Source organism: Merops nubicus, unplaced genomic scaffold (assembly GCF_000691845.1).
Source record: "Merops nubicus isolate BGI_N331 unplaced genomic scaffold, ASM69184v1 scaffold15889, whole genome shotgun sequence".
Taxonomy (NCBI): Eukaryota; Metazoa; Chordata; class Aves; order Coraciiformes; family Meropidae; genus Merops; species Merops nubicus.
This window is the reverse complement of record NW_008630336.1, coordinates 51638-77018: the sequence shown is the minus strand read 5'-3', so window position 1 is coordinate 77018 and position 25381 is coordinate 51638. Positions and strand designations below refer to the sequence as shown.

Sequence of the window (25381 nt, the reverse complement as noted above, 5' to 3'; positions counted from 1 at the left end):
TCCTGCACTGTAAGCAACTGCTTTATGTCACATCTGCTAGCACTTTTCAGTTTCTGGTAGGGACTGCAAATATTTTGTGATACATTGCTTTGTGTTTCCTCTACTTACCAATTAACTAATTTAACATTCAGTAGGCTTAAGAAATGCCTTCAAAAGAAAGATTTACTATATCGAAGATTTTTTTTATTCTAAACCCATTATTTTTCTGTCAAAGAATGTCAAATAAGCAATTGTAAAAAATAATTAAATCGGTGATAGCATCTTTAGTGTTCACCAAGTTTCACTTTGCATTGCAAATAATGATATTCACACAAAGCACTAGCAGAACAATGTAAAACTAAAGACCTTATTTCTGTATTTAAATAAAAAAAAAATTAAAAAAAATTTGAGGACATGCAGTTTTTGTCCCTCAATGTACTAGCAGTCATATACATGTAATGCTTTCTAATATCCACATACAAAGGCTGGAGCATGAGGTGGGAAAATGCTTAATAATCTTGTTTTTAAGGAAAGTGACACAAACTAATTAATTGCTATTTTGCACACAATGTGCCAATTTGATTCATAGTGCAATGCCATTAAAATAAGTAGGATAAAGTTAACTAAATAAAATTAAACCCCCAAACTTTTATATATTTTCATTTTCCTATAATAATAATTGCAGACCTTAAAAAAAAAAAATCACATTCAATGAGGAAAGAAAAATACATCATTCTTTGAATAATTCAAAATTCTCTGTTAATCTGAACACAGGTTTCTTTAATGCCAAATATCTGTAAGCAACCCAGGGATTTTATACCAAATATTCACAAGCAATTCATGAACATCCACAATTCTTAAAAAGTTTACTTAGGATTTTCTTTAGGTTTTCATAGTTCTTCCTGATAACGAAACTGTGTGAAGAAATTGGAATTCACTAGTAGCTAGGTGCTCTGCTAGTTGCTTTGTCATACAAACCAGCAGGAGAAGTAAATGTATATTAAATAAGCAAAGTAATCTCAGTTCTGTAGACTGCAAATGGAAGAAGCAGGTGGAGAGCTGGGTATGTGTGGCGATCTACTGATAACTGGTCAAGCAGCTCTGCTGGCAGGATCACACAGCTGTTTTTGTCAAGTTTCAGTACCAGAATCAATCTTAAATAGAAAAATTCAAGTGCACTATGTACACTGTGTACGTGTAAAAAGAAATACAGTGTATATGCATGAAATCTAATCTATCATCAGAGCCTGGTACATGCATAAATGGAAGACTAGATCATAACATACGGAATGCCGTTTTTAGCTAATAAAATTACTTTCCTTACCTTTTATCAAAATCTGTCCTCCTACAGTTTAATGTTTGAGACTTTAAAATAGAAAGTGCCAAGCTTTCTCCCACGTATATTAACTGAGGCTTAGCAACACATAAAAGATTTGGTTCTTGAACAAACAAACAAAACAAAACAAAACAAAACAAAACACCACAAACCAAATGTGGATGGAGAAGAAAAGAGAGCCAGTAAACTAAAAGGGGTGTGCATGTGGCAGAAAATAGTTGCAGTTACAGTACTACACAGCTTCTGGAGAGAGGCCAGAGACCTTCCCATGAAATCTTTCTGTGCTTTTAATATTGTTCAAAAGCTTCAGGGAATTCTAATTGTATAAATAGTTACGGGGAAATGAGATTCACCGTGAGATTATGTCCAGCCAGTGGTCAAAGTGATGATTGCATCTCAGCATCAATCGTTCAGAATATGAACCTTCTGACTAGCAATTCACAGACATTCACCAAAATTGTCTCAAACTTAGTTCACATTTTCTTCTCAGCTTCATTATACAGCCAGCTTCTCAAAGCTAAAGCATGTACAGTATATCTCAGTCTTCTGAAATACAGTTAGATGTTTGGTTGTCTTTTCATTTTAAATACTGCAGGCTCTCCAATATTTTTATCATGATAAAATTCTAGTGCTTTAAAAGTCTGCCCTTCACACAAGCCTAAGCATACATATTTTAAAATTCCTTACTGTACATCTTCATATTTTGTTTAAGGCATGAACAATGGCATATGAATGGGAACAGCTTCCGGAAAAGCATATCTGTTTGACAAAGGCCAGTCCAAGCACATCACACCAAAGGACTAACCTGAAGCCAGAAATAACAGTGTTGTGACCGAAGAGTTTTTAACAAAAATAGTTGAAACAAAATGGATTTTTTTCTCTTTTTTCTTCCCTTTTTTTTTTTTTCTCATTTAAATTACATTACTCTTAATGTCTTTTTAAAGCACCGGTTGCAGTTTTGCATTTGCCACCTCTTCCGAATTACTTTGGATTACTCATCTGCTTCATTTGTTCTGAATTTTCAGCATATGAAACTTTTAAAGGTTTTCTGTTTCTTTCTTTTTTTTTTTCTTTTTTTTTCTTTTTTTTTTTAATGGCTGCTGCAAAATTAAAAAGATCCAGAAGTGGTCAGGGGCCTGGTCTAATGCACTTCCAAATGTCCGTTATAAAGATGAATATAAATGTGAATGACAGGTTTTCCCGTAGACCCACAAACCACGGTTAGCTATAAGAAACATATTGTGCATAGTTATTTTTTTCTTCAGAGTGATATGTTTACTAGATGTACATTCTCAGTTTACCAAAGTACAGGAATTTCTACTTTACTGAAGCCAGGATCCTTTCGCAGTTCCCAATAGGTGTCATTGGTAACCCAGGCTTCTCTTTGATTGGCATCGATAACTTTTCTGTAGAAAGGAAACAAAAAAATGAAAAAGAAGAGAGAGGAAAAAAGGTCTCACCACAGATCTCTGCTATTATGCAATATGAAATCAAATTTCATACTTCTCTGATCTAACCCAATAACAAATTTGATTTCATATTTCTAAAGGACATAAGAACAGCCAGGTATTTAAAGATAAAAATGAACCTCTACCCATGTCTAAAGTGGAAGGTTTAGAAAACAGCCAAGATGGCAGATGTGTTGTCTGGTCTGTGTGAGCAGGTCTTAAGGCCACGTAAATCCTCCTTGGCCATTACAGATTCTGAATATGTGCAGGGGATCAACCAAGAGATCTAGCCTGCAGTATGCAAGCCTTTTACAACCTATATTGTTTTTCTCCTCTGTATTTTGCTCATCTTCCACTACAAAACCACATCTAGCATGTTCAATCTTTTCACTTTTGATTCCTGATGCTAAAATTCAGGCTATTTGGTGTGACTACCCCTTGTTTCAGAAGAAAGCTTAATTAAAAACAAAACAAATCAAACAAAAATTACCCTCCCTCCACTCAAAAAAAATTCCATAACTGTTCTTTAAGTGTATATATATATATATATACACATTTATATATGCATTTTATATAAATATATATATATATATATGTATGTATGATCTTGTTCAGGTTACCATTTATTACACTGCTTATGCAATCACTTAAAACAATAACAGTTGAATCTTGGATCCTATTATTATGCTTCTATTCTCCTTCAAAGCTAAAGAACGTTGTCTAAAGGGTGCAGCAGACTTGTGTAGTGGTTGCCCATTGTGAGAAAATACCTTTCAATTATGAAGCTTTAAACTACGTAAAAATTGCTTCAGACAGAGATCAGGTGTTTAATTATTTTTCTTAAAATTGCCATTCTCCAGACTTTCACAACTTACACTATGACATTTAGACTATGTTGCTGGTAACTCTCACAGTACTTTTTCCAGTCACACTACTACAGATTTACTACTGGAATCAAGAGAGACTCACTTAAAAAATTTGGGTACATATTCAATGCTGTTTTCTTCCATATATCGCCTCCGACCTCTCTGGAGTTCCTCTATTCTTTGTTTCTCGGATGCTGCTGCTTCTATATTTCCTTCTTCCAGAAGCCTGTATGAATAACAACAGGTTCTATAGCAATCATAGTGTCTAGACCAAGGGATTTTCTAGCACCAACATCATAAAAGACAAGCAGAAGCCAAGACTCTTGTCTGTGTCATACCCACTTTTAGATCTAGTCCTAACCTCATGAGAATAACCAAGATGTGACTCCCCAGTTACATGACCTATGTATGCTAAGGCATACGCTTTCTTCAGTAACTTCAGTGTATCACAAACACTGAACTACTATGAACTGAGGATTAAGAGGGAATTAATGTTGTCTCCATTCACAGCAGGAGGGCATAAATTCAGAGCCTGTCTTTACAGTATCTTGAATCCAACCTCTGCCCGAAGATTGCACTATAGCTCTATGATACCAAGATGCTTTCTACTTTCCCTCAGCCGGGTAAAGCAGAAATTTGATTGAAATACTGAATACCTTCTTTGCTAGAAGAATCCTCCAAAGCTTAGTTCAAACTGTAGTGATGACACAGACAAAAAATCAGCACTCAAACTAAGCCAAATATTAAGTGCATAAATAAGCATTCTTGCCTTTGGTCTGGCCTGAATCGTGCATCTGTTGTAGGAAGAAGATCTTTCAGTAATGGATCTAGTTCATTGAGCTCAATAGCAACCCTTGTAAAGCCATAATAACGTTCATAATTGGTTGGCATGGAGCCTGTATGAATATGTATGAGAAAGAAAAAAGCTTTTTAAACTACTATTCTAAATATGCAAGAGATTATTTATTAAATGTTAACAGCAACAATATTACTATGTTTTACTCTTACTTGCAATTCAAAAGCAACAAAAGCTATTCTCTAGGTGGAACAACATTCACTAAAACATTAATTCCAAGTGCTTATCCTGTAGAGTTTGTAACGACATGCTAGTAGATTCAAAACGTTTTTTCATCTCCCTTCCATTTTAAATAAAAATTATTGTCTTCAAGTTAAAGCTTCCTGTTCCCTGGAAAGTGGGCTTATCAAATCTGTATAAAAGCTAACCTTAACTATTTTAGAACATAACCCTCACTTGCAGACTGATTCAGCACAGTCCAACACTTTCAGCCATAACAGTAGCCTGACCAGACATTCAGGGAGTAAGGTGTAAAGGAACACTCAAAACACTATCAGTACAGAGTACGGTTCAAAATACTAACAATAATGACAACTCCTGGATAATCACTCTGCACGTATGAATGATATTATAAGTGCAAAGGATGAATAATTCAACCCCAATGCCTCTAAGCAAGCAGTAAGGAAGTTGAAATCAGCTCCTGAAAATCACAGGAGCTCACTATCTCTGAAGACCAATCCTTTAGGCTAGTAAAGCATTAAGACAACAAGCTCACTGGCACCTCCTATTTGTCGAATTCAAATAAGCTACCCTACTCTCTAGAGAAGGTAGGCAGGTCCAGTTACCATTTTTTTTCTTAATTTTATTCTTCCGTTGATCACAAGACCCCAGAATACTTGACCAGAAGTCATGCTGAGATGTAGAAGATGATACTCTGTAAGAACATTTCCATTTACCATTATTATAAACTCATGTAAATTCTTGTTTATTTGTGTAGCTCAAAAATTAATTTCCCCAGTAGAATTCTGTGTACTTAAAACGATGGCTACACCAGCTTTACATAGTTCAGGGTCACACTGCAGTGCAGGACAGCATTTATTACAAGCCTCTTACCTGGCCTCCATATGCATTTGGCTGAAGGTGCAACACCACAATAAAGGCCTTCATGCCACTTCCCAAAAAGGCGATGAACCACCTTCCCTTCCTGATCTATCACAACACCCTGGACCTCATTTACATTTGAATTCCAGTAGTTCACCTGCACGTTTAAAAAAGAATTACTCATTCACACTGTTTTTCACATCACCCATTGTACCAATACGGATACTTCATGAATCTTAATATGTGTCACCGACTGCCCAAATTTTGTATTGAAACAACTCACATGGAACCAAAAGTATCAGAATTTGAAATTCGGATGATCTGAATTAATATATGAGAATAAGAGAAACCCTGAATAATTTGTTATGTGGTTTTGGTATAAAACTATTTAAATTATCTGCACATCTGGGAACTATATTGTTGTTCATTAACCCAAATCCCACATAATTCAGCAGAAAGACACTTCAAAAGCTGCAAGATCAGAGCAAATCAACTCTGTCCTTTCCACATGAAGAAATACTGAATACCCCCATACATGTAAGGGGAGACTTTGACACATGCTGCACACTACTGTTAGCAGGAGGGAAGACGTTCAGCCAGTATTATTTGTTATTTGTCATTTTCTGTTTCTCTTCTCTGTTTTGCATTTCTTAGACACACTTATTTCTTATACCTTCACCTACTGATCCAATTGCCCATTCTCAGAACATCTATCAAAACATGAATTTCAACTTTACAGTAATGCATCATTGCTAGCACTGCAATCAAACTGATGCATTTTATTGCTATATGAAGACAAATTTATTTTTAGGGAAAATAATTGATAGCAACATAGCTATACAGTCATCTTTTTTTAGATATGGTCCTTGCCTGGATATTCAAATACTATGAACCAAAGCAGCATTATTTATCTAAAGAGAGAAAATACTAACTGTCAAATTCTAGTAAAGGCAGAAGTAAAATGGCACAGAAGTCTACAGTGATGTTGTGTTTTTATTGTGATAACAGAAATTTCAACATTTCATTTTTAACCTAAAATCAACAACAGTATAGCACATTGCTGTACCTCAATGCAACACTGATATCAAATGCTCAGTGGAATAGTCATACTACTTAACACAGCACTCTCATTTGATAATTTACATATTTACAAATGTTGCTATGACAAAATGTGGAATGTGGATTTTAGAAATAGTGAATAAACAGCTTGATGCATGCTAAAAATACAAAGCTTTATGAACATACGATATGTATTAGAATACATAGGTTACCTTGAGAAATGTGAGTTTACAAATACACACACTGCTTTTTGTGTTTCTGATAGTTATCTCTCCATAGTGTTCAATCCATCTCCTTCCACTAAGAATATTATGTATGCAAGTAGTGACTTTGTTCCAGACATAGTAGTCTCCATACCTAAGAACAGATTAACAAGTATTTGGTAACATATACTAATCATAACCATTATGAAGAAAAAGGTAAAAAAAATCTCCATTATAATAAATAAAGATCATATTGCTTAAATACTTTTTAAACGACGACTTGGTTTAACAAAGCAATGGTTCTGGGTACATTATTAATCCTCTATAGAGGAGCTCACCTAAGCTCTAGTGCAGAGAACTGAAGAATGGTGAACAAATCAAGACAAGAGCCACTGAAGCCCTGAACGGCATATTCACTGTCCTAAGAGCTATTATGTGCTTTGGCCACAACTCCTTTAGGGGCAGAACAGCAACCCAAAAATCAACATAAGGCTGAACTGAGGCTATAAGCACACAATGTAATTAAATTACAATAGAGGAAAATAAATTTGGAAAGGAGGTAGAAAGGAAGTAGGAAGCAGGAGCTCACTGGCACATCATTCCTTTCCCTCTGTTAGGACTAATAAGAGTCAAAGCATCTCTATTGTCACACACAGGAATAAAATGAGGGAATTATATCGTGCAAAGCACGTTCTCCTTCAGAGATGAGGGGCAAACATGAACACAAACACTAAAAATGTTCCTGAGTGCCCTTACTTCAGTTTCATAAGATGGATGAAGAGGTGAAGTGGACTGATGCCATACTGTCAGACGCATAAAGAAAGGTTGGCTGCAACATAAAGGAGCAGGAATAATACTGCAAAACCAGCAGACATGTTTAATGTATCCTCTCCTTGCATACTGTCAGGATTTACCACTTGCAGCTGCTCTCACCTGTGGTGAAACAACTTCTCACTACTCTGTCATCATCTGAAGAACATGTTTTTGCTTACCTACATTCTGAAAAACAACCTTATGTTGTTACCAGTGGTTGTTTTTGAGGGAACACTGAGCACTACTGAGAAAGTACTAGCTGCTGAGAGTCCTATCCTGCAGCCTTGTTCTGAACAGCTGATCACTACTGTACATGTAAAACACGGGTCCTCTCTCCCAAAACGTTTCTGTCCCACTCTGTCTATTGCATCCTCCAAAAACCCAAACAGATCTTCAGGCTCTAAAATGCATCAGTATCCCCACCCATACACTAAGGAGAGATTTGGGCTAGGCATTAACTCTCAACAGTGCAATTCATGTGATGTGATACACTTCCCCCAGTTCTTTCACAACACACCACAGATTGCAGCAAAGACTGAAAGCAAAAGGAAGTAAGACAGTAGCTTACTTTGGAAGAGTCACATTCAAGGTTCCAACTGGCAGAATTTCCATTGATTTCCCCCAGAATTTGTTTTTCCACCTGATATCTGAATATAATAGTCAAAGATTTACAAAACTGAAAAGACCAAAGTCTCCCCCCTGAAGTGATCTGGTGGCACACACAAGATGATCTGTGCTAGACCATCTGGTTTAAACTGAACAATATGAGGTTGCCATGAAACAAACAAACAAAACATTCTGACATTAGGTCAGAAAAAATAAATATAAGTTTTATTTTCTTCTAGGAGTCATGCCTGTGCTACATTATTGTCAGATCTCTCAGGAAAACACTCAATCGAAATTAAATGCATATACGAGTACAAAGAAGGAAAGAAAGAGCTGCTTGTTCAACTCTGTAAAAAAAGAATGCTTGTGTTTGTAAAAAGTAATAATTTTCATGGTAAAAAGCTTTTAAGGAGAAAATTATAAATAGACTCCAAATGACAAGGGAAGTTGTAACATGTTTGCTCACTGTTAAGAATGAGAATTTGGAGTGAAATAATTCAAAGCATCAGTTTGTAAAATGTTACTACAAAAATAATAAGCATAGAAATTTTGAGTAAGTTCCAAATGCAAAACAGCTTGTGCAGACAAAAGTATTACTTGCTAAAAAAGAGATGAGTTTATGCTTTTGAATTGAGAAAGTATACCTTGCCAAAACACAAAGTTCTTCGATTCACAGTGACAGGCTGAAATTGGAGGATGGTGGCTAACCTGGAAAACAATTTGGCTGAGTTAAAACTCATTCATTTTCCTTTCTAAGGCAATACAATTGTAACTGCAATATGAGAATACTAAATAGCCCACACTATTTTTAGTCTGTGTTGCTATGAAAACGGATGCGACTGAAGTTTGTACTTAAAACACTTCCTTGTGATTACTATAAAAAATATATACCTTCCAGCATCTAACAAAGTTCATTCATGCTACCAACCTTTCTTTACTACTAAGAAAGTAGACCATTCTAACTAGAAAGAAAAAATAAATTAATCTACAAAACAAAGAACCCAAAATCTAAATCTAACCAGGAGTAGCTCTCTGGAAAGAAGCTTTACCTGCTCTGAGAAAAATCGAAATCCTTTGTCTTCTCTAATACATTCATAAGTTTCACCAAGCACTGGGTTAAATGGCTTGCTTCCTGCTCTAAAGTACGTAGAGGCATACCCCGATGCTGCAAAAGCAGCAATGAGAACCTGTGAAAATACAGACAAAAACATAAGTAAGAACTGGCAGAGATTCTTGTGTATATTCCACTGTTATGAAGTATCACACAACTCACTCCACTCAGAGTGACATCTGGATTAATGAGGCATGCCTGAGAGTGAAGCCATACATCCCAGCCAGAACCAGTATAAATTCTATTTCTTTTGTTGATGTAATTTGTATAATTTTTCTTTGTGATCTCAGTCAGGCTCTTTAAACAGTCCCCTAAAATAACCATCTGCACAAGATACTGTTTTTCTACCTTTGACCAGGCTTATTATTAATGACCTAAAACACAGGCCCAGCTCTTGTCTATGCTCCCCGTGAATAAATATTAAAAAAACACAACAGGCACTCAGAAGTCAAAACAAAACTTCAGAAGAACAATATGGTGATATAAAAATCACTCAGCTATGGATAACCTGCTAGGAGCAGGGCAACCTTAACCAGATCCCACTCTCCACATGCTGGCAAGTGCATAATGCTTGTGTAAGCTTTTACTCCCACTGTGCAATGGGTGCTCCATTCTCTACTCATTTCATCTTATTTATAAATAAAGCATCAACAGAATTAACACTCTTTTGTGGGCTTTTCTTCAATAGGAAAAACCTTCATTCTTCCAAAATCATCTTTATTAATTTAATTATGGACACTACAGAGAAATGAGGGGGTTTACTATAGTTATCATATACAGAACAAGTGAGAAGAAAAAAGTTTCCACTACTTTCGAGTGCTTATTTAGGATAGCAAATTTCTGACTTTTCAGAGAACAGTTATGAAGCAGGCCACATATACATCACAGTGGGTGATGCTTGGGTATTCAGCACTTCTGCCAAATAATCCCACATGCCTCAAGCCTGGGTGTGTGATTTGCATTTTTAAGGTGGTGCTTAAAAATCTGGTTTGTATCTCCAGTATTGCACTAGGTAGCTGTAGCAGAGAAGGGAACTGAATCCACGTTTCACAGAATCACAGCATGGTAGTGGTTGGAAGTGACCTCTGGAGATCATCTAGTCCAACCCTGCTGCTAAAACAGGTTCACCTACAGCAGGTTGCACAGGATCACCATCCAGGCAGGTTCTGAGTATCTCTCGAGAAGGAGACTCTGGGCAGCCAGTTCCAGTGCTCTGTCACCCTCACAGTACAGAACTTTTTCCTCACGTTCAGATGAACTTCCTTTGCTCTAGTTTGTGCCCATTGCCCCTTGTGCTATCCCTGGGCACCAGTGAAAAGAGTCTGGCCCCCTCCTTTTGCCACCTGCCTTTTAGATATTTATAAACATTGCTAAGATCCCCTCTCAGTCTTTTCCAGGCTAAACAGATGCAGGGCTCTCGACCCTTCCTCTTAAGAGATATTCCAGTCCCCTCAGCATCTTTGCAGCTCTCTCTTGAACTGAGGACCCCAGAACCAGACGCAATACTCCAGATGTGGCCTCACTAGGGCGGAGTAGAGGGGGAGAAGAACCTCCCTCAATCTGCTGGTCACACTTTTCTAAGATGCACCAAAGGATACCATTGGCCTTCTTGGCCACAAGCACACGCTGCTGGCTCATGGTTAACTTGTTATCCACCATGATTACCAGGTCCTTCTCCTCAGAGCTGCTTCCCAGCACATCAATCCCTAACCGTACTGCTGCATGGAGTTGTTCCTCCCCAGGTGCAGAACTCTACACTTGCCCTTGTTGAACTTCATTAGGTTCCCCTATGCCCAACTCTCCAGCTTGTCCAGCTCTCACTGAATGGCAGCACAGCCTTTTGGTGTGTCAGCCACTCCTCCCAGTTCTGCATCATCAGCCAACTTGCTGAGACTACACTCCATCCCATCTTCCAGGTCACTGATGAATGTGTTAAAAAAGACTGGACCCAGTACTGACTCCTGTGGAACTCCACTAGCTACAGGCCTTCAGCTAGACTCTGCACTGCTGATCACAACACTCTGAGCTCTGTTGTTCAGCCAGTTCTCAATTCACTTCACTGTCTACTCATCTAACCCACACTTCCTAAGCTCTCCCCTCATCTACCCAGCCAGTCATACCATCACAGAAGGCTATTGCATTGGTTTCCAGGAAGCCTTCAGTTGCATTATAGCTTTTCCTTCCTGAACTCTATGGAGGCCTTCAATAATCACCTTCCAAGTTATTCAACAAAGAAGACTGAGTCCTACAGGCAAACAGCTTGCTTTACTCAGTACAATCATGCCCAGTCCTTACAGGATCTCCCGTTTGTAGACATAAGGAGTCTTGTAGGAAAACAGCAAATAGCATGTGATGATAAATAATAAGACTGGTCCAATTTCTTCAGTGGACAGCAAAAGATACCAGTGTTTAGAAACCCTTACTCTCCTGCAGATCACATGAACATGGCAGTTCATGGGCCTAAGTGTGTGGCTATATGGCACCCACAGGCAACTTCTCTTCTCCCAGCTATCCACAGTGCTGCCAACCCATACCAGGGAACAGTAGATAAGTTCAGCAACAACACTGCCAACATTCTTCTAACAGCTTTTCCCTGTTTCTTCTTAGCAAAAGGAGACGTAACAGATCAAAACACCTTGCAAGTTGAACACAGGCTGTTTGTTGTCAGTTAAAAAAAAAAAACAAACAAATGACAGAGTTGCAGGGGAGTGGAAGTCAGGGTGCCCAGGCAAAGTCTGTGTTGGTGTTCTGGAACTTCTGTATTAGAAATGCCCTAGGATGCTACCTTATTGACACCTACACTGATCATAAGCCAGCCACAGACTTGATTAGCTCTTGGAGGCTGCCAGAATTCATCACGGAAAGCCAGGAAAGGATGCTGCAGGGTTAGAAACTGCCAATGCTGATATATACAGCCCTACAGAGTGAAATCAGTCTCCTCATCAATGAGTTACAATTGCAGGACTTGGTGTGAAGTCAAGAAAAGTCCCTCAGCCTCATCCAGATCAAACCTACCACCTATACCTATCAGCAGCATTCACCTGACACAGGAGGGAGGTCTGTTTGTGAACAGAAAAAGCAAGAGAGGACCCTGCAAAGACCTTCACTCAACAGGTCCCTTTTCAATAAAAACATAACAAGTGCTACACTAAATTTATTACCATACGTTCATAAGGATCATCTGTCTCAGCAGCCTTGTCCAAGAGTTCACTGTATTCCAGCTCTTCACAAAGATGTTGCAAGGTATTCAGAGGTTCATTTAGCTCGACTGGCATGGATACTTTGGAAAGATCTTTGCCAATATTATTTCTCAAAATATTCCACAGATTTATGTTACTGGTGTCAGGGCTGGGAGCGGGGAGACACGTTCTTCGTCCATTCCTGAAGGCGCCTCCTGTTAGCTCACCATTAAGAACTGGGAAGGGAAAAAAATATTGTAAGAAAGCACTAGAGTAAGGAAAACAGATATATCCATTAAACCAAATTACCAACAGAGCAAGCAAGCTAAAATCAACTGTGCTGATTTCAGCTTAATCTTGTACAAACATGCAGTAAACCTGGTACACAAACATAACCAATGTAATTTCCCAAAGTTTAAAACACAGCAGTATACTTTGCCGAGAAATGTTGTCTGCAACACTGGTGTTGTCCTCAGATATATTATCACTCACATCACTGATGTAAGATTCATCATCAGAAGCCTAAGACATAAATAAAATATCTATTAAGTCAAATGCCTATTAAAGACAGTGACAAATTAGACAAGAATAATTACTTGAAATACAAATATTCAAAGAAATAATCTCTACCTAATTAGAGTTATTAACTAAATCAATGCGATGTTTCAGTCAGCCCACACTGCCAATACACTAAAAGTGTCGATACAAATGCTATGCTTTGCTTATGTTTCTGAATTCCTTATTGTAAACTAAATACAGACATTAAATTTGCAAAAAGGTGGCTTCAAATGAGATCAGAGATGAACATGAAATTTACAATGTAAAGTGCTGGGGATGGAGGGTGAGAAGAGTCAGATTTGTGCTCTTCATAAAGAACCAAACAATAAAACAAGCTTGTGTTTCAGCAAAAAAATTATATAAACATCAACCTATCATTTTGCAAAACAAAAATCACGTCACTGCTGAGGCTATTTTTAAGAATATTTTTTAAACAACTTTCTTTTCCCAAGAAATATTACTTTTAAAACATATTACAGTATTTACTGATAACAGAGTATTTATCATAAGGCCTACACCATTTGAGGGTGACTTTATAGTTTCTATTTTGTTTGTCACACAGACACACAAATTTTCCATGCCAATATAGACAATCCAGACTATTGAGACAGACGTACTTTACCCCTGCCACATGCAATAACATAAGGAATCATTCCATCCTTTACATGAACAACCCTAGCACACGAGCAATCCTTGTCAACGAGAAAACATGGTGGCACATTTATTTCTTCTTACAGAAGAGCTGTGATAGACCACAGCAATACAGTGGCTTTATAAAAAGGTATTTTTAGAAATAAATACATTTTTAAAAATCAAGAATTTATTCAGGATAGCACAGGAAAGCTGTGGGCAGCAACATGATTCACAAGTCTGACCTGTACCTGACTGCTTCAACATTGAGCTTGAGTGAGACAGTTCTTCAGACTCTTGCCTACTTCTGTGATTACAGAGAATAACTGTACATACATACTTAATTTTTTTTTAAATAACATTTTAAAATCTAAATTAGTTGACTGCATAGTCAGACCTAATTGCTTCTGTCTATATCACCCTTCTCTGAAATGGCCATAGTCTAGCAAGGACACGTACTGAACATAAGCTACTGATACAAACAACTTTCAATCCAGTTTTACACTTCATCAAACTAACTTCCATACTCCATCAGAAGGGAGTCTAAGGTTCATTTATCTACAGCTTACCTGTTCTGTTCTCTTTATTCTAAGTAGCATTATTTAAAAAAAAAAAAAAATTAAAAAAAAAAAAAAAATCATTCACTAGAAGTAGCAACACCTAAATCTTTCCAACAGTAAAGCTGCAGCATGCTGCCATGGCCTACCTCGTTTTCTGACGAGCTGGCAGAGAGAAGCACTTCCTGTGCATCAAAGAACTCTGAAACAGATTCAGACATAGAGAGCCTGCTCTCATTAGAAACTTGCTGAGACAATGGCAAACTGACATGAATTTGTTCACCTGTCTGTAAATAAAGCACAGAAAAGTAAAAGCATTATTTCTAATATAAAGGAAATATACATAGAGGGTGTAAATCAACTGAATATTTTTTTCTGCGACAAACATAAGGACAGATAGTAAAGAAAGCATTTTGGTAGGGCTTTCTGTGTACCTAACTCATGAGACTTTAACAATTACAAAATAAAGTGCATTTCAGGCAGTGAGATACACATCTTCATTAGAGGCCTGCTCAGCATCAACTGCAGAGTTTTAGCAGTGTGAATAATCACAGATCTAGACCTGTGTCCAGAGGAATGATTTTGTAGGTAACAGCTGGATTGTGTCAGACAAGTTCAACTATGAAATTCAGGTGAAAAGACAACTGGTCATAAATAATTACATCACTAGGAGCTAGCTTTGATACAACCAAAACAAAAATATAAAGCCAAGGAGTTCTAAGATACTTTCAAAATAAATGCACCTGTGAACCAGTTTAGTAATAGATGTTTGAAGTTTTTGAATATTCAGGAGGATGACTATAATACATATTCATGTGCTTTTATTCCATGTTTGTACTCAAAATGTCATTTGAATTATGTCAGTAACACTGACTCAATACTGCTAAAGGGAATGAACTCTCCATGGTTTATTATAAAGAGAATTCAACAACAAAGGCAAGGGTTCAAAGTTGTGTTATGTATCTATTAGTAGTGGGGCAAGCTAATTTAAATAGTGGAATATATTTTCCTCTTCCTGTTACTGATGAGAGGAACACCGGATTTCAACATGTTACCCTACAGCCTATCACTTAGAAGATGGGGGGAAAAAAACCAAGATGTTCTCTCTGTACCATTCCACCAAAGGAACTGCTGCTGTATGGGGAAATCAGCTTCTGACTTAATCCCTTAATTTAAACAGCATGCTGCTTCTTGGAGATAATAGAGATTAAACTACTGAAGCCCCTCTAAACACAGTTAACTCTTCAAATTGCAACTCCATCCCCATCAATCCTACAATAGAAGTCCTGCAAATGGTTTTGCTGACAACTTAATCCTGTAGAATTATTCCACATAGTTGCCTCCAAATGCACTAACAACAATAACAACAACAAAAAAATCATAAACAGGCCAAGAGATCAAAAACATTCCTTTTTCACTTGGCCTTATAGGTTTGTAGGTGGTTTATGGGGTTTGAGGAATAATAATTGGAACAGAACCGCATTTCACTGTTATCTTTACAGGAAGTTATTAAAATGTTATCATTTTATATAAGCAAGGGGGACTTGGAAAAATGTCCCTACCTGAAAAAGATGCTCACAGAGGCACTAACTACACACTGCAAGTTTATATACGTATAAACTAATCAAGAAAAGAAATGAATGAGAGATCTGGGAACTTCTTTGAAAAACTCCTTCAGTCAGACACATTTGTACCAAGCTAATGACATATTTATGAAAAAGAAAGAGCTAGCCAACAAAAAAACAGAAAACAGAAGAGATGGTGATTGCTCAGAACTTCACAGCAGATTACTGTGCTGTGGCATCGCTTTACCTCTGTCTTCTCTTGCTAGCCTCCAAAATGCTTGACTCATGGAAAAATTGTTTAGACATTTTTCAAAAAGGAAACAAAAGTAATTTGAAACATGATTTTTTACTTTCCATTCTTGTTGTAAGAGATAGAAGACAAGAATATTATAACTGAAATGGCATAGGTATAGAAAAAAATTAGTGGAAATTACAGAAAAAATATTTTGGTAAAATGCAAGCAGAATGGCTGTCAAAGTGACTACATTAATAGTAACATATTACAGCTTGCAAATTCAGATTTGTCCTTCTCATGAGGGAAGCCTGACACATTATTAATACAAATGTTTGGTAATCTGTTGACTGAGGAAAGCAAAAAAAGAATGAGTAGATGTTGCAAATGTCATATTAGTATAATGGTTGGTTCACAGACTGAACCTTTTGATTCAGCAGTGTCATTAAAGATATTAAACATCAGGTCATTTGAGCACTTGCATGATCAGGCCATTAAATACTAAACTGCTCTGCTGAGTTGACAAGAAGCTAAGATATCAAATTGGTTAGCTACTATGTTACATTCAAATACAGTAAAACCTCACTAATCCCCACAGTCAACAATCACTATTCCAAAACTGGAGTCCTTCCCTGTTTCTCTGCAGAGACCAAGCTGAGTTCTTTCATGAGATCTGACATATACAAAATAAAAAACAGAAGTTGTATTTTATGTATGACTTTTTCCAAACTTTTGCCAATCTGAAAAATCCTATAATTTGCCAGGTATGTTTCAGCCATCAGTGAGAATTAGCAAGGTTTGATTGTACTCTAAATCCATTAAAGGCCAAAGGCTTACCTCATCAGGGCTAGGGATAATATTTACACTGACAACCTGATCACAAATAACAGATTCTGAATGTATTCTGTTCAAGCGACTTCTTAGTTCAGCATTCTGGTTGAGAGCCTTAAAATAAAAATTGCACATTTCATTTAAAATTAAAAAGTAAATGTTAAACAGAAGAAAAAAAAAAAAAAAAGTAGTAGCGTCTTCCCAGCAATTTCCTAAGAGATCACAAAACCTAATTTCTTCCATTTCTAGAGAGATACAAATTTTGAGATCCTCCCTAATATGACTTAATCTTTTGGCTGGTTTGCTTTCAGAGATTTTCAGAAGGCAGGGGGGACAGATATTCCCCCACAATGCAAGAGTGGCATTCTATCTTAATTCTTCAGATAGCTCTTTGGCAGGTATACTGGTGGGTGATACAGATTATAGACATGGGGAGTGAATGCTGCAACAAAACTGCAGAACAATGGGAACTACCTGCAAAATGCCCAAAGAGGCAATTCTTGGTTTACAACTACAGTCCTTTCTGAACGAAGGTTATCAGCACTTGGAGCCTGCAAAAGGAAATTGCTTACTTTCCAGCAAAAGCAACATAATTGCTAGTACCATCGGATGTTTGCCTGTTCAGATTAATTTAGTATATTTGCATGTGTGCACTCATTTCAAGCTACCAATTCATCACAGTGTCACAAATCCTAATAGAATTCAACTGGTGTCTGGTATCTGATTTTTCTCCTTTTTCAAAACTCAGATTATAATTTTGGGTACATACTGTCTGTTACCTAGAAATACTCAGGTGCAAGATTCTGAAATCTGGAAAAAGCAGAGTATGTTACATACCTAGAACATGAACTGACTTAATCCTAATATATACCCCACACTGAGGACTACAGAAATGAACAACAGACTGTTCTAGTACAAAATGACTGTTATAATGGAGTATGAATCTTCTTCTGCCTCTCCCTAGATTGCATAAATGTACTGAAACAAAGTAGGGCCAAAGTAAAACCGGTTAGCTTAAATTGTCACTAAACAGTTCAAATTACCCCATTTTGCTTTGTTTGGAAACAGTCTAGGCATGTTCACAGCTGCTATCTACCAGGAACAGAAGGTCAAGAGCAGCTTGGCAGAAGCTTCTTAAACTGCTCAAACCTGGTCAACAGGTTGGTCAAACCCACCTGACTAAGGTCAAATTTCCACCTATTCCCCACTGAGTCTATGAACTAATGTGTGACAGTGACTTTTAGACTGATCCTAGAGGCCAGAACAAGAAGAAAATATTCACCCGTTTGGCACAAGTATTTTGCAAGCTGAGGACTTACTGTCATTTTACCTCTTCTTCCCCACTAAAGCAAATGACAATTTTTCCTTTTGCTTAAGTGGGAGAGACACAAGAGTGTAACAGGCGGATATCTGAAAATCCTGTTTATCCATGATTATCCTATAATTCATAATTCCTTTTGCAGTTAAAGACACGGACATATAAAAGAAATCTGAAAAGATATGGTCAAAATTTAAAACTTAATGAAGAAAAGAATATCTCCTTAGCTGTGCTGGAAACAGCTCCAGGAAGGATATCCAGCATTTTTATTAAAACACTTGATCTTTTTTCTTTACTTTGGAAAATCATAACAGATACATGCTTACACAAACAGATGATATCCTTCACCTCCACATGCACAATGTATGACATAGTTCTGGTAAAGAACCTAGCTTTTTCTTGTCTCCTTCTACCTTAGGAAATGGTCAAAATATAAAAGAATTAGTGCATCTGGCAACCTACATGTGCTTGAAATCAAATCATGAACATACCTGAGAGAGGGACTGTCTGAGGTGTGATATTTGAGTGTTGTGGCCTGTAAGGTCCTGCTCTGAAACAATCTGCTTAAGCTTCTCCTTCTCTATAGCTATGCTGTTAAAGGCAGACTTCAAAAGAGAATGCACTAAGGAAGAAGAAAAAAAGTAAAAAGTTTTTCCTCAGCTACAGGACTGCACATTGACATCTATTACAATGTTTCAGCAATACAGACAGTGAGATTTCCAACCTACTGTTACAGAAATTTGAAACAAAGACACGAACTTCAATTAATCCGCGCCAAATTAAGTACAAACACAACATCGGGTTGTAGTGTGCATACTATATGTTCACATATAGGTCATCTGAGCATACTCTTGGTGCTGAACACATGGAAGGGTGCATATTTGGAAAACCTGTATCCAATGTGTGTTCTTCTCCTTTTTAATTTTTCTTTTCAGAGTAGCAGAAAAAAAAAAAGTTAGTCCTGCTAAGTCTTAATATTGCACTAAGATGATTACCTGACCTTTAGACACGTTTTTGACATTTTTTTAAGACATCAGTGTCACATTTTTCCTGTGTTTGTTTTATTATAAACCCTTTTAAAATAGTACTTTACAGTCTGTAGGACCATTCATTGATCTGCAATAAAGCAGCAATTTTAAAGTACATTCAAGAAATAAGCTCTTCCTTTTTAAGTGCTAAGCTCTTCTGTTGTTTCCACTGAAATAGAAAACATTCTACATAAATGAATTGCACATTATATGTAGCAGTGACATTTTGATCAATCTTTGCGCAGAAATAAAGCATTTTACTTAGAAAAAAAATTCTTGCAAATTCAGTCACATATTTACAAAATGCAGAAAGTAGTTCAGAAGACATCTAAAAAAAGAGAGTCTACCTATCTCTATATTCATGATGTCCATGGAAAACATAAGAAGAATAATACACATCATCTTTATGCAAGCCACCCGACCAGCTAAAAATCGTTATGCAGTATCAGCTAATGCAGATGAATGCCCTGGCCATAGCAAAGTGAAGACAAAAAATTAACACAACGAAGAAGCACAATAAAGGCTAAGTTTGACATTTCCAGTTACCTTTTTGTGCCATCAGGCAGAATTCTTCTTGAAGCTTCATGTACTCAGTGGAGCACTCCAGGGGGTCTGTTACATGGCTTTGGGGAGTCTGAAATTCAATGTCTGCACAAAGGTTGGGATTGGATGAATGCAGACGAACAGGTGACATTGTAGCACTAAAAGGGACCTACAGTAATAAACAGTGAAGAAATGTGCTGTAAGGAGCAACCAATCTGTTGACTCTGCTGGAAGCAAAATACAAATTTCTTCAGACTTCGTTCGCAATGTGAAGAACATGGTAAGAGTAAACATGTAACTTTTTATTCTCCTAAGTCTCAACACAGCTGATGAAGAACTTTCTTGTATTTTTTTCACTGAAACAAACAAAGAAAGGCCTAAAAACATTGCTAACAGCTAATGATGGAGCACTTCAACTCTAACATTTACCAAAATGGACCATTTCCTAATGCTTAAAAGATGACTGGAAAATTGAACCATGTCCAAATATAAAGCATCATGTGTTATCTGAGAGTACGTGTATAACAACTCTTGTGTTACAATACCAACATTTGAAGTATACAAGTTCCGCCACAAATCTAGAAATAGGGTATAATATGATCAAATATATCACTGAAATTTTTCAAAACTACTGGTAAATCTTGAGTTGAAACTCACTGTAATGGCAATGAAGAAGGCAAAAGCACAGAGTAGTCCTATGTTCTTTAAAACTACACAAATAAACAACAACCAAAAAAAAAATAATGAACGCTCCATTTCATTTTCATTTAAAGTATATGAACCGTTCAAAAATGCAAAGAGATACCGTTTAATAAGACAAAGCAAACAATTTAGTTTATTATCACTTCTACTTCTCCTTCTCCTTCTATACTTTTCAGGTACAGCTATAAAAATATACATGCACATTTTTTTAAGTTATATACAGAAGTATCATATGTGCTTAACAGTGACCTATATGCTACAATATGCAGTGTATGGCTACCACTGTTATATGTGTGATGTGTGTGTGAATGTATGTTGTATTTTATTTTAATTTTACCATTTACACACATTTGTCTAAAAATGAGGCCCAGAACTCAATTTTCGAATTTAAATGCAGAGGAAAGGCATGCAGTACTATATTTTGTTACTTAAATATTAAGTACTGTTAAACAAATTGAACGCATTAAATCAAATATCCATTCATTATATTAATTGAATGGATAAATCAAGAATTATCACACTGCAGCCCAATGTAATTATTCAAATATGAAAAAGGGGCCAAAATATAACAGCATGATTAAGAGCAGAAGAGAATATAAAAAGTCATATTACTGAGAATTTTTCTCAACAGGTAAATCCTATACTCCCATCATTATTTGAAATTGATACCTTGTTATTTGATTCCATCAGGTAATGGCTCTATCAATCCCTTCCTGTAAAGTTCTTATCAATAAATGTTTTAGATTTCCAATTCCTCAATGAGACCCTCAAAATCCTGTTGGATCTATTCATCACATATTATTTCACTTATGAGCATATTCTGCAAAACACCATTTTCCATCTTGTTCTTCCTCAATTTCCAGATACATATAGCATAAAATAGCAGCTCTGTGGCACCTTTCCAGTATAAATTTTATTCTCTTCTCTCATGTACTTTCATTTCCCGCTATATCAACAAAGTACTTATTTTTTATTGGACCTCATTTTAGCCTCATATCAAGAAGACTTCACTAACAGGAGACATAGAATTCCTTCCATTTGTACTGGATATTTACCCCATTATCTTTTTCACAAGTACCAGTATGCCTCTCTCAATAGCCCAACAAAACTAGGTTAATTAACTAATGTGACTAAATATAGGTTAATTTCAAGTTCCCTTTACAAAACATGTTCACTTCTTAAACCAGAGAGCATGTTCCCAGAACCTTCCGACTGGGAGCACCACAAAGATTCAATTGCTCCAGGTGTCTCCAAGGAGGGCAGAGGAGGTGGCTACATGACAGCTGTGTGTACAGAGAGCACAAACTCAACCCTCAAGCCCATCCAGAAGGCATGAAAAAAGCTGCCAGGTACAATGCAGGAGCTTGAGGGAGAGTCCCCACAGTCTCATGTGTATGTGACAATGGTGCAGGTTGCCCCAACCCCACAGAGACTGGCAGAGCTGCAGGCAGGCTGCCCACACGTGGTGGGGGCTCTTTAGTCACTTCTATGATGAACGTAGCTGAAAAGACTTGCTTCAGATTCATCATTTCTGTCTCATACCTCAGGTGGCCAGACTGACAAGCAATGTTTCTGCAGTGAGGTTCACTGGAAAATAACATTTTAAAGCGTGTGCTAGAAACAGCATTTACATGTTCTATAAATACTGTCACACTGTTTGCCAGAAATATACATCCACATGACAGACACAAGTAGCTGTTTTGATGACTGCTTTAAATACAAGAACCAAAAATACTGAACAGTTGACTGACATGAACTCTTCTCATATGCATCTTTTAGAAAAGTTTCCAAGCTACTTTCGACAACAGAATGAAAAAATCCACATTCAATGGGCCACATTCCAAGAAACACTGCCAACATTATTCTCTTCCCCTTTTTTTCCATTCTTTGCTGTGGTTTCTCTCTGCATCCATGGTGACTTGATTCTGACTTGATTAGCAATTCTTTTTGTTTTGGTTTGGGCTCTTTTTGTTGTTGCTGTCGTTGTTGTTTTGGAGGTTTTTTTTTTTTCAAAAAAAGAAAAAATAAATGTTTAGCTTCTTGATGCACCACTCTGGCTTTCTCTGTACACAGATTCTTCATGGCCTCAGATGCACCATGTCCTGACTTTCTGCCAGGGATATAATACTTGCTCATCCACCACCTTCTTCACAATTACATGTTCATGTAGGAACAGGCTGTCCTGATAGAGTGGGTTTTAAGGAAGCTCTCCTCCTTCTGCTGTGCATTTAACTGATGTAATTCTCAGTCCTGATGTAAAGCCTCAGTCTACACACAGAGCTTCACAGTCTGGGAGATACAAGCACTTTGGTACCTCAGCCAGGAAGAACAGGCCATTACAACTACTGCAACAGCTATAGAGTCTTTAGTGCCTCTAATTTTCCTTCCTCCTGTGTTTTTTTCAGCTTCTCCAAGACCTCTCTCAACAGGTCCTCACTTCAGCTGCAGATAACTCAGTGGCTCCCTGGACTCCTCTGCCTTGCAATTCTAAGTCCAGCTGTATTTGCCCTACTTAAGCACTCCTTGCTACAGCTCTTGCCAATGCTATTTAACTACTGGTGAACCTGCTGGTTAGAGCCTCCCACTGATACTCTTCAGCCACATTAAACTGAGAAGAGGGTTGATTTCTCTACTAGGCAGAGAGATCAATGAAGTCAGAACAGCAATCAGTTATTGAGCACAGCATTCAGCATCAACTGATTACAGGGGATTAAATTTAGATGAGTTGATCTGGGAACTGGAAAACACTGATTTCTCTCATGCTTTTGAGCAGGCCCTAATAGTAACAGAGTTTTATGTATCAGATAGCAGGTGCTCAAGGCTTAAGCAAAAGCTATGTCTCATCTAGGACATTCATCTGTGGGCTGGAGCAGCAGACCCTGGAATACTTCAGCCTGGTGAAGCAGATATTCACTGCTTAAGCTACATCAGGAGTATGCATTTAAAGCTCACTTCAATCTGGCTACACAGAGTCTTCCTCATCTAGCTGCTTTATTAATCAGTTGACAGATTAGTACTAATGTCAGTATTGTGCATTCCTAGTAAATGCTTTCCTGACAAAGCAGCAGCTGAAGCTAATTTGATTTCACAAAAAGCTCTTTCCCCTCCCAATTCCCAGCCCCTGTATTGATTTCATAGCTCCAGATTATATGTCAAAGTCTTAGGGAATTAGCAAAACTAAATACAGACACTAGAGGTAGTAATATGACTTTTTGGGATTATGGATGTAAATAGAAAATGTCTCAAATGAAAAGGCTAACCTTATACTACTTTAAAAAAGGGGTGGGGTGGCGTAATTTTATAATTCCATGGTTGTTTGTGACAAATCTTGGTTCTGGTGTCTTGTTAGAGACTGTCACAAGAAGCTTTTAACAGAACTTGATAATTTCTTTCCATTTTGTATAGTATATAGCAGAGTATGTCAAAGACACGTTCAAACAGTGCAGGGCCTGAATCTAACCGTCACTTGCACTTGCATGAAGGAGGAGGAACATGTTCAAGATGTAAGCAGGCTCAGACCCACATTTATGGAATTCATGTCAAACCTGACCGCTTCTAAGAAACTCAGCCCAAAGTGGGTAGCACGGACACGTCCAAGAAGAGCAAGAAATATTTTCATAAGCTTATTATACATTCAGGTTACACAGCTTCCCATCTTCAGAGCTATGCCTTTGATTTTTAAATCCACTCACTGTTGTAGCCACTGCAGCTGCCAGTCTCTGCCGGCGTCGTGTTGTGCTGAACTGGCCCTTCGGTGCCGGCCCTTCCTGACAGTGAATGCAAGAAGAGAAGGAAGTAGAAAAAGAGAAGGGAATGGGTGATGGGACACAGGGAGATGAAAGATGATCAGAAAAGGGAGAGGGACAGTCTTTAAGTGGATTTCAGTTTTGTTAACTTCTACGGCCTACACATTCTGAGGACATACTGCATGTTTCAGTTGTGTATGCCAGAGACATAAAAAAGCCAGATGCTTCCCTAAAGTTATTTCCAGATGAGCTGGACTGCGGTGCACTCACTAAGGCTACCAAAAAAAATCTTCTATTAGCATTGCCGCTGAGAGTCAGAAAACAATTATGGAATAAGAAAACAAAAGGATGTTATCGCATGGCAGAGAACACAAAACCCAAAATCCTTCTAGTGGTCACTTGACCACATGGAAGATGAATTCTAAATGAGATCACTTTGCATTAGTAGACTTGCATGAACAGTGGTAACTGAAGGTGCATGTATCTCGATGGTAAAGTTTTTCACTGTGTGTGTTATAGTGAGCTTGCTCATGTAAACATTCCTGTGCACAGCTCTAGCATTTCCATGCCCATCCTTGAGCCTTTTTGTTCATTTTCTCCACATACTACTTTGAGTGATAACTACTTCTCCCATACATTACTGAAGGCTTGGCTTCCAAAGCAATGCAAAAACTCAAATAAAGCAACACAAATGAAAACGAAGTATTCCAACAACTCCTTCCTTTTCTGCATGCCTAACTTGTGACCTCATCTCAATTAATTTCACTTTTATTTTAGTTTCAATGTACCATGATGAATTTCTTAAAGTCAAGCAAGTAATTTCTAATGTAGAGAAGCTCCATACCTATCAGAAAGTCTTTCTATTCAATGTCTTATCAAAAGGTCACTATTTTGAAGCCATTTTAAGATTTTAGAAGACTAGAAAAGCCACCCTCCTGCTTTAAAAAAAAAAAAAAAATTACAATCCCTTTACATTTTTCTTCCCTTATCTTACATATCTTCATCTATAGCCATGTCAGTATTTTTATATCTATATACATTTTTACTTTTTCTGAAAGCAGCCTTGGCAGCATACAAATAACAATGGTATAGATTGGATACATGGACACCATGCTCAAGAACAGGATATTGTAGTTCAATTATTAGTTGAAGTGTCTTCCTCTAGTAACATTCC

The 25381-nt window shown here is 37.3% G+C and overlaps 1 protein-coding gene across 4 annotated transcripts in view; it reads right to left on the bottom strand.

The window, feature by feature from the left end:
• Window positions 1–2575: 2575 nt before the first annotated feature.
• Window positions 2576–25381, bottom strand: part of OSBPL6 (oxysterol binding protein-like 6) — a 50199-nt gene continuing 27393 nt past the window's right edge. For 2 of the 4 annotated variants that reach the window (XM_008947264.1, XM_008947265.1), the window contains 14 exons: window positions 19763–19928; window positions 18680–18810; window positions 16877–16984; window positions 14392–14529; window positions 12932–13019; window positions 12480–12733; window positions 9257–9394; window positions 8852–8915; window positions 8170–8248; window positions 6798–6942; window positions 5539–5683; window positions 4399–4525; window positions 3733–3855; window positions 2576–2721 (listed from right to left, as the gene is read on the bottom strand). In XM_008947264.1, the coding sequence (XP_008945512.1) occupies window positions 2613–2721; window positions 3733–3855; window positions 4399–4525; window positions 5539–5683; window positions 6798–6942; window positions 8170–8248; window positions 8852–8915; window positions 9257–9394; window positions 12480–12733; window positions 12932–13019; window positions 14392–14529; window positions 16877–16984; window positions 18680–18810; window positions 19763–19928 (1815 nt within the window). In that variant the 3' untranslated portion in view covers window positions 2576–2612. Of the gene's footprint in view, window positions 2722–3732; window positions 3856–4398; window positions 4526–5538; window positions 5684–6797; window positions 6943–8169; window positions 8249–8851; window positions 8916–9256; window positions 9395–12479; window positions 12734–12931; window positions 13020–14391; window positions 14530–16876; window positions 16985–18679; window positions 18811–19762; window positions 19929–24153; window positions 24229–25381 lie in introns of all 4 variants that reach the window. The other 2 variants (XM_008947263.1, XM_008947266.1) reach the window with 2 other exon arrangements.